The following is a 10,208-nucleotide window of genomic DNA, read 5'->3' on the forward strand; positions in this document are numbered from 1 at the left end:
AGTTCCTTTCCATACCCTAAATAGATCAGGTAGGAAGAGTATAAAAGTAACGGTCTAATTCTATCATGGCTGGCATTTACACTGTGGGCCTTGTATTATAAATGTGCCATTTTCCACTTAAGTAACACCGGGATCCTATGTGGGCGTGGGTCTTATGGGAATCTGAGTCCTTTGGTTCTATTTTCGGCTCTTCTGTTTAATTGAATTCAATCTGAGTAACTCGGGTCTCTGGTGGGCTTTATTTTCTCTTCAGTAGAAAGGCTGGCTGGCGCACAATGTTCCGTGAGTGTGGAGTGAAGAGCTGTGGAAAGAGGCAGAGCTGGAGACACTCATCTGCAGTCTGTGATGAAGTACAACTCATGGGTAACCGGGAGTAGAGCAGAAGCTCACAGGAGATGCTCACGACTGTAAATCTTGTTAAGTAAGAGATACTATGCTTTTAATTTTACTTGAATCAGAAACCTGATCTTGCCTACTTATCTGCTTTGATTTGTTTTACCTTTTTTCTCCCCCCAAGAATCACCTTATCAGAGTACAAACAAACAGTCTCTTCCCCAACAGTCCTGTAGTACTGAACACAAAAGGAAGGGCACACACACACACACACACACACACACACACACACACAGAGCACACACCGTGAAAAGCTGCTTCCTATTTGTCCATTTGGCAAGTGATGGACAGGCCTGGTAGAAATTAGTTAGGAAGTCCAACAGCAGGAAAGGAGGGATGCATTAAAAGACAGAAAAAGAATTGTGGAAGAACGTGGAATGGAAAAAAAAAGAAAAGAATTATTGTTCCTAATGAGAAATGCAAAATTTTCCACCAGACAGCTGTGACGGTTGGCTGAATGAAGTACGTACGTATCATGGGAATGAAAAACACCATGGGGAGGGGAAGAAGGAAGGCTGCTCTTCCATCTACTCTGCCTCTGAAGGCAATAGGCTCACAGCACCATGGAGTCCACAGGACGCCCTCGGACAGCAGCTATGCCCTGTATGTGGAATTCTAAAAAAAAAAAAAAAAAAAAAAAAAAGACACAGGACCAGAGGGTAGGATGTCTGTATTGTAAACCCCAATCTTCCACGTTTTTAACCAATCTAGGGCTAGTGACATTGTCTGTTAAGTGATGGGGATAGAATTCTTCATGGCCTTTGGAAGTCCTCTAGGCCAAAAGATTTTCTCTACCTTTGTTGGACTTCATTTCTAGAATCAAACAATGACTTCTCCTACTTCCCTGTCCCAACACAATTATTTAACTAGGAGAAGCTCACCTGGAGTCCCTCAGCCCTGAGAATAAGGTTCTAAAAAAATTCACACTTTTCTCATTTGGTTAACATTACAAAAGAACCACTGCCATACCAAATCTGTGGTTTTCCTTTCATTAAGAACTGGCTCACCTTTCACAATGTGTCAGTCCCACCCAGAAGACATCATCTGACATCATCTGACAGAATCTATTTGATTCCCAGAGATGGAGTCTGTTTAAAAAAATAAATAAATAAGAGAAAGGCAGTTTTATTACTTCCCTTGATTAAAACCTGTATAGGAATCCCCGAGGCTCCAGGCTGCGAAGGAAGAAAACTTGTAAGCAGTTAGTCTGTGCTCGGATCTAATTGAATTGGCAGAGCCTGTGGCACGTAGCAGCTCCAGGAATGAACTAGGGAGGAATTGGGCAGTCTTTGGATGCACACGGCAGAGCAGAAACAACTGGGATGATTATGCAGGGCCAAACAACTGGCTACACAAAGAATTTCACAGGTTTCCTTCCTAAGGAATAGGGCATCAGATAGGGTGGTGACACATTTTGATGATTCAAGGACAAAAAAAGAAAAGGCTTTATAAGGGAGGGGGGACTCATTTTTTGAAGAATAACTAATATTTCAAGAAGATAAAACCACACCTACTGAAATAAATGAAGGACAAATGTGCATGTTTCTATAAATCCCAGAAAAGAGATTGAAATGTCAGATCAGGACCATGTTTTCTTCTGAACTAACAAGGGCCATAGGAAACATTCTTGTCTGGCTTTCAATTCTCTTTGAAGGCACTCAGTCCAGAAAGAGAAAGCAGCTATAAACCAGAGGTGGAGTGAAGAAATATAGCGAGCTTACTTTCTTCTTCTCTGCAAACCACAAATAGATTACGGTCCAAGATAAAGGGATTTGAAGATGTCTGAGGGTGGGGCAGAGTTGCCTGAGTTAATGCACCACCCCCACCCCCACTTAATCCTAGGAAGAAAAACAAAGGCAACAAATTCAAAGTTCACAAAGCACCAATTCAAGAATATAACGGGCAAGAGCAAGCTTGCTTCAAGTAAGAAATGAATAAAGAAATAAAACAACAGCATTAGCTTGTTGCTCTTTCTTTTTGAGCAAGTAGGAACAGCAGAAGAAAGAGAGAAAGAAAAATCATTCCTGGTGTGTTGTAATAATTAATCTTAATTGAGGTTTTCTACCCTGCCTTTGATTATTCAGCTCCCAAATAAAAGCACTATAGCGGGACAGGTATGTACCTTCTATGCTGGTATGTCTACTTCCCTGCCAATAACCCTAAGGTATGACTTGCCAATCCCATCTGGGCCACTCTTAAGTTCTATTGGCCAGCTCTCCCAGCCATGTTCTCATGACTCATCTACCCTATGGTGTCATCTTCTCTCTCTACCTTCTATCCTCTTTCCTGGTAGTCCTCTTCTGATCCCAAGCCTGGGAACTGAAACCTCACTTGCCTGTCTTCTGCCCAGCTATCGGCTGTCAGCATCTTTATTGGACCAATAGTTTTAAATTAAAGAGCAAGATCAGTACCTATTCTCTGGAATGTGAGGCAACCATGGCCAAGATTTAGCATCACAATGCATAGCAGTAGACCTAACCTCCAGACTGAGGATTCAGGCTGGACACAGATAAGGAAAGAAAAGAAAATAGGGCTGGAGAGATGGCTCAGTGGTTAAGAGCACTGACTGCTCTTACAGAGGTCCTGAGTTCAATTCCCAGCAACCACATGGTGGCTCACAACCATCTGTAATGGGATCTGATGCCCTCTTCTGGTGTGTCTGAAGACAGCATCAGTGTACTCATATATATAAAATAAAGACAGAAAACAAAGAAGAAGAAGAATATAATCTCCCTTACATTTGTTTAAAATGCCACAAATGCTCATAATGTAGGTACAGTGATAACTTTTCAAAAAAGAGAAAACAAAACAAACCAACTAAGCAGGAAGAGGCCTCCAACAACAGCCAGAACTTCTCAGTGCAAAACAGTAAAAAATCCATCAGTCTTCTCGGGTTTCACACCAACTGACATCCAGGAAACAGATACCCACCAAATGTGGTAACTGCCCTTCAGCCTTACAGAAATGTCTCTCCTTATTTCCCATGCATAAACCCGAGCTAGTACCCTTGCCATAAATGGACAGACCCTGAGCTTTGATGTCTGCTCGTATTGTTTGATATAAGATATGATTGCTGACAACCCAGTGCAGACCTTTTGACATAAATGCTGATGTTCACTCACGTGATCATGCCTCCAAAGGTAAGAGTTACCCAACCAGTCAGCATCCACGCCTGGGAATCCTTTCTTTGAGAGATGCAAAATGAATTGATAGTTCTAGATTCACAGAAGCAAGGGCACATACACTTTTAAAAATGGAGTTTAATAGAAAGAAAAAAGAGCAAAGTTTTCTCGGGACCATTCAAAATAGCTGTTGGGGGCTATGGAAGAACACAGGGAGACCTGCAGAAGTCTCTGTGTTGGGACAGTGATGATTTCAACATGCAAAGAAGTGGGAATCCTTTAATAACTACACTGTAGTGTTCATTGAGAGTCAGGCTCTGGTCTGTTTTAAACTGAATTCAGACCAAGCAGGTAGCAGTATGTCTCCATCTCACAGACAGGAAAATAGAAAGCAGGTATAGGCTACAACCGACTTGAATTGCGATCTTTTCCTATTCCAGGGCCTTCAAGCTCCCCAGGAAGAATAGTGAGGCCAAGATCCAAAAAGGTAGATATGGGGAGACAGGACTGTGAAGGGGAAGGGGCGGAGAAGCTGTAGATGTTGGGTTAAAGGACATGGACTCCCTGCAGTAACAAAGGGAAGCCGCTATGCACTCTTCAAGGAATCCCACGTTAACAGCCTCGTCTTAGGATTTAAACTGTGGCTGATGAACTATATCTTACCAAAAAAAAAATAGAATTTTTTAAGTGAAATGAGTTTTACCCTGGCTTTGCATATAAACACAAAGTGTCCCTCTGTAGGAACTACCACCACCTAACTGTTCACTTTTCCCACAGGCCAGGGCTGTGGGCTGATTGGACACAACAGTACTAAAGAGGGACACCTGGGACTTCAGGGAACAAGGAATTGCTCGCCCCGGAGCTGTCCAAATCTGGCATCGGTGTAATACCCACTAACCCAGCATTCTACAGAGCCCGGGGCGAATTACAGGCTCTGGGCACAGTCCATTGGCTTGAGAGTTCAGACTGACTCTGGGCAGGGAGGCCCTGGTCTCACATCAACATGCTGAACTAACGCCACTCAGGTAACAAGGAAGCAAGTCCTTTTCTCTTTCTGGACATCCCAATCTTCATCTCTCAAAAGAAGGAAGTTGAGTGAAAAGTATCAGAGTTTACAATTCTCACGTCGTCTTTCTGTCTGACTCATGAGCATCAGGGCTCTGTTGCCTTCAGTAGCTCGTTATCCGGGGTGTGGGAGGGTATTACTCCTGAAATCCAGTGCAGTGTGTTTATCCTCTAGTTGACATGGCTGTGTTTACTTAACTCTGAGAAGCCTCCTGGCTCCAACCAGTATCACCTGGCCTAGGATAGACTTCTAAGTACATACTGGGTCCCAGATGTCAGGAGCAATCTAGTTACATGTGGCTTTCTGACTATATAAATTCAGTTATACATGACACTATGACCATATGCAAACACATAAGAGCTGTCACCCTGCTAGTGAACATCTCACAGTCCAAATGTCTTACTGCCCAAGAATGGCCTTTAGTCTATGTGATCGTGGTACTCGTGTGTGTGTGTGTGTGTGTGTGTGTGTGTCCCTGAGAAGCAAAGACAACGCTACCTTTAGAATTCCCACGGATCACGGAGAACTCTAACACATCCTTTAGATGGTCACAAGCAATTCCTAAATGGGTAAAATATTTCCTTCTTGAGAATTTGTCAGTTACGTGAATCAAAGTCATTTAAAAAGGGCTCTTAAGCTTATGGGGTCATCTTCTTTGACCTCCAATCAGAGAGCAGGGGCCCGGGAAGGAGAAATAAATGTTAACATTACATGAAATATATCCCTACAGAATCACAATAATCCACATGCTGACTGCATGGTTATTTATTTTTACAGGACCAGTATTTCAATATAAGTATGCATTTCCTCTCTTTTCCTTTTCTTCCGGAGAAGAGAAAATCTATTTGCCATGTACTACAGAACCATCAGCAAAATGGGCATATCTCCCCTCACATCTGAGACTCTTGAGAGAACCATACATAGGGACCACACGACAGGATTACCCATATTCTGCTCTGGGAATCAGCTTAGAATATCTTTGCTATTGGCTCCCAATAGTCCCTCTCCCAGAAGTAACTGATTTCTGGAAGAACAGAAAAACAATGTGTCACTTTCTTTTAAAAAAGCAGCATTATACATCATGCATGTCTTAGCAAATTCTCTGGGAATCACAGGAGAACAGATAACACACAAATCCTGGAGAGAAATCTGAGTTTTCTCTCGTTCGTTGACTCGCACTAGTCAACTCCTGAACTTCAGCACCGTGTGACCTGGAGAAGTGTAAGTTTGTGGAAGTGGGGGACTGAAGAATTCATTCTACGTTTTGTCTGCTATGCATCTAGTTAGGTATTTTAAAGTGGGGGTCCGGGATATACCAGTTTTGATTATATGCTTCCCGAGAGCAACTTTAGTAAGTTACATAGATGCAAATAAAAGCAGAGAGCAGTGGGCATCTGAGGTGAAGTAGCCCTGGACGGTGGGAACCCCAGGAACCTGAACCAGTATCAAAGAAATCCGTACTTTCGGTAGTTTGCCTCATACAGCCTCAAGCGTTCTTCCTCCACCCACCCTTTCCCTGTTGCTCTTCTATAGTTGAAGAGAAATAACTTTTAGGGCCGTTTAGGGCTGTTTCTTAAACTCAGCAGGTCAGACTGCAGAGTAGGAAGGACGGCCAAAAAGAGATTAGGATTGGGCTATTTCAAAGAATTTACTCTAGCGTCTAGGTAGACCACAACCACTTGAACTGTTGAAAGACACTTTTGATATGATCTTATCGACACAGCCCACTTTTGCGAGTGAAGACGACGCTGAGACAGGGAGCAAAGCTGATCTGCCCACTTCCATCTAGTCTCTGGGCGTCTACTTGCACGCAAAGCAGAACCACTGTGAAAGGCTGGATGGAATGCAGAGCGATACCCGCCTTTCCAAGCCCCCCCCCCCCAAAGGCAACCCTAGGGTCTCCGGCTGTGGGCGCAGCCGCGTTCAGTACCTTGATGTAGGCCCTCTTCAGGTAGTTGTAGGGCACTCTGCGCTGGAAGTCGCTGCGCACGTCCTCGCTGACGCGATGGCGGGACGCGGGGCCGCCCAGGCGCTGGCTCTGGCAGCTGCGGGAACAGCGCGCCCGCTCGAGCACCGCGCGGAAGAAGGGCAGCTCGGCTCCCGGGCCGGCGCCGGGGGGCGCGAGCGGGCGGCGCGCCGCGCAGTGACGGGCACAGCGCGTGCGGACGTCCCGCAGGCGCCGGTAGCTGCGCAGCGCGGCTTCCAGGTCTCGCACCGCACGCTCGTAGTCGCCGCTGTAGTAGGCAGCCACGCCGCTGGCGTAGAGCAGATCGAAGGGCTGCAGCGGGCCGCGTTCGGGCTCCGGCTCCGGCGACGGGCGACTGTCCTGGGGGCCGCCCAGCTGCGGCGCGGGCAGCAGCAGCAGCAGCAGCAACAGCAGCGACACCCACGTGCTCTCCCGCATCCTCCGCCGGACCGTGGAAAGGAACCGAGGCGCTCTTTGCCTGCCCTGCCGCACCTCGCGTTCGAGCCCCGCTCCGGCTCCGAGAGCTAATGCGCTGGTCCTACCGCGATCCTGCTGCGCGACAGCCCCAGGTGACCGCCGGCCGCGCTGCGGTCCTGGAGGCGGAGGCTCGCCCGGCTGGCCGCTCTTAAAGGGACGCCTCCAGCTCACACGCTCCTCCTGCCGCCGAGCCTCCGCGAGCCGCGCTCTAGCTTCCTGAGAGCTAGCGCCGCCGCGAGAGGCCGACCCCGAGGGACAAGTTTTGCGTGTGGGGTCCCTTGTGGATGGCAGAAGACGATGGTGTTGCTTTGTCTTCCGCACGTGGAGCAGTGAGGCTCACAGTCGTTTTCTGGAGTCTATGTGGGCTTGCTCTTTGCAGTCCTTCACTCTTAGATGAGACATGAAGGGCCATTTCAGTCGGCCTGAAAAGGCGATAGAGAAGGGGAGGGGCTTTGGCCAATTGAGTGGGTTTGAGGAGAAAGTGGTTTGCCCAAACTGATACAGCTAAGAATAAGCCCAGGATGGATCTAGCTCTGAGCCACAAAAATAGAAGCTTCCCGCCCTCCTGTAGGGAAGGGTCTCCTGGCCTCTTGCCTTCTCCTGTGAGTGAGTGTGGATGTGTTCCAGCATTGAATATGAAGACTGAGTAAGAACGATAAATAACCTATTTAGATAGCTGGAGGAAAGTGAAGCTGTCCATAATTTCTGCTTCTGGCAGTTTTCCAGATGTGCGACTTTGTGCTGGGCCTCTGTTACTTACCTCTTCCAAAGCAGCCAGATGCCCAACATGTCCAGTGATATTCAGACATAAATCCCTATTGTGAGAGTTGAACAAAGAGTCAGTTTAACAAACCCAGTACCCCGGGACTTAAGCAATGAACATCAATCTAGAAGTGGGAAAGTTGACAGAAACAGCTGCCAGAGTCCAAGGAACTAGCTGGAGGCCTTCCTGTTCCTCCCTTCTGCTGGGTCATAAATACCTTCTTAGCCAAGGTGTTCCCCTCTTTTTTGTCCCTTGGCTCCACACGCTCAGAAAATGGAAAAAAAAAAAAAGTGTGCTAGACTCGAGTCCAGCCTGAAACTCCCTGGGAAGAATTTTGTTTGTCTGGCACTGTCTGTGGGAATCTCACCTTAGTCTCTGGGACACTGGAAGGATGACCAATGGGAAAGAACCACATACATTGTCCAGCTGACCCGAATTTCCACAAGAAAGCTTTTGTGTGAAACGGCCACTATACAAAAAGGTGGTCAGAGTGTCACAACCTTTACCTTGGTCTTTTTGGTTTCTCACCCTGTTGGCTACGAATAGCCCTGACTATATAACTCTGGGAAAAACAACAACAACAAAACGATTCACATACATATTAACTTTTTTCACCAAAATTCTCAAAATTGTCTATCTTCACTTATGACAAAGCTCCAGTGTGGAACTTGCCTTAGATAGTCAGTGTTCCAGAATTATCGATCCACCTGGAGAAGGATTTGAAGCACATGGAGTAGAAAATGGTGTTTGGGAAACATTACATGTTAATATGCTTTTGCATGTCTCAGCTCTACATCATAGATACTCCTATATCACTGAATATGTGTCGTTAAATTAATATCTTTAAGTGCCTGCCCCTGGTGTATGGATGATGAGGGAAAGAAGAGCCGATTAGAGCCGTGTCCTTACTTCTGAAAGTTTACAGTGTCATGGAGGAGATGAATACAGAACACGGGAATCTGATACAAACTAAGAATGTAGAACATACTACATGGAGTTCAATGTGCTCTGGTAAAACAGGAAGTAAACCTTCTGGCAAGACAGAGCTAGAGAACTTGGGAGAAAAGACCCTGGACAGAATTCAAAGCCTATAGTCCACAGCTCACAACCAACCTACTGGCTCCCCCAACCTTCTGGGGCATGTCTTTTAAGCCTTATGTTGTATTTCTCCACAACACGTGGTAGATAATTCACTTAAGTAAGAACAGATTTTTCAAAACATTGGAATGACCTCATGAACTTAAACATTTATATCTGGTCCTAGCTCAGGGATTGCAATTTAATTGGTATAGTGTAGAACTGAGTAGGTTTGGCCCTCTTAGATACATGTGTTTCAATGTTTGGCCCACGGGGAGTGGCACTATCAGAAGGTGTGGCCTTAATGAAGTAGGTATAACCTTGTTGGAGGAAGTGTGTCACTGCGGAGGTGAGCTTTAAGACCTCTACGCATAAGCTCTACCCAGTATTGTTGAGGCCCGGGCTCGAGTCCCTGTTCGGGCGCCAAAATAATGTTGGGGTCCACACTAGCCCCACGTTGGGGCGGCCAAAATAAATGTTGCAGCCCAGGCAAAATGTTGAGGCCCGGGCCAACCCACGTTTGGGTGGCCACTGTATCCCGGCCCAAACTGCTGCTCCGGTCTGAGGGTCGAGGTTCAGCAAGAGCGAGGGTGAGGGCAGACTCAAAGAATGGAGACCAGACAGGGTGTGATTCAATCCCGTTTATTCTTCAGTCTCTCTTCCTCTAAGTGTCTCCTGTCTGATTCTCCCTCTATAGTCTGATGTCTGGTTCTGTCTTCTATAGTCTGAATTCTGATCTGTTCTGTCTCTGCCTTTTATATGTCTCACTTCTAAGCCACGCCTCTAAGTTACACCTTTAATCATGCCCTTAGGTCTTGTCTCTAACTCTGATCTCTATACTTCTAAGTCATACTCTTAAGTCACACACCTTTAATCTCACACACCTTTAATCTCACGCGCCTTTAATCTCAAGGTATCTAAACCAAGATTATCGGAGTGTTCTCAGCTGTTGTAGGATATTGTAATTCAAGTCTCATGTCAGGGTATATGGCTCAAGATGGCTGCAAAGCTGATAGCCGCTTTCTGCTAAAAGTCGGCCCCCAACACAGTATGAAATCAGAGCATCCTCCTGGCTGCCTTCTGATAAAGATATAGAACTCTCAGTATCATGTCTGCTTTGATGCTGCCATCCTATCCCTCAGGATGATAATGGTGTACTTCTGAACTGTAAGCTAGCCCCCCAAATTAAATGCTATTCTTTGTAAGACTTGCTTTGGTCATGGTGCCTCTTCATAGCAATGAAACCCTAACAAAGATAACCACCTAACCAATGGGATTTACAGAAACCTCCCAGTTGTTTCTTTTCTGAAACTAAGGTTGAAACTACTGTCTTTAGAAATGCCT

At 46.0% G+C, this 10,208-nt stretch overlaps 1 protein-coding gene and 1 long non-coding RNA gene across 2 annotated transcripts in view; one reads left to right on the plus strand and one right to left on the minus strand.

Annotated features, from left to right (window-relative positions):
- Positions 1 to 7,160, minus strand: part of P3h2 (prolyl 3-hydroxylase 2) — a 128,390-nt gene extending 121,230 nt beyond the window's left edge. The window contains exon 1 of the mRNA XM_034515786.2: positions 6,512 to 7,160. Within this exon, the coding sequence (XP_034371677.1) occupies positions 6,512 to 6,985 (474 nt within the window). The 5' untranslated portion in view covers positions 6,986 to 7,160. The remainder of the gene's footprint in view (positions 1 to 6,511) is intronic.
- LOC143444026 (uncharacterized) lies at positions 256 to 4,757 on the plus strand. Its single transcript, XR_013113511.1, has 3 exons — positions 256 to 421; positions 3,956 to 4,002; positions 4,293 to 4,757. It is a non-coding gene; the product is annotated as an uncharacterized LOC143444026 (long non-coding RNA).
- Positions 7,161 to 10,208: the final 3,048 nt, after the last annotated feature.

The sequence above is a fragment of the Arvicanthis niloticus genome, chromosome 12, assembly GCF_011762505.2.
Source record: "Arvicanthis niloticus isolate mArvNil1 chromosome 12, mArvNil1.pat.X, whole genome shotgun sequence".
NCBI lineage: Eukaryota > Metazoa > Chordata > Mammalia > Rodentia > Muridae > Arvicanthis > Arvicanthis niloticus.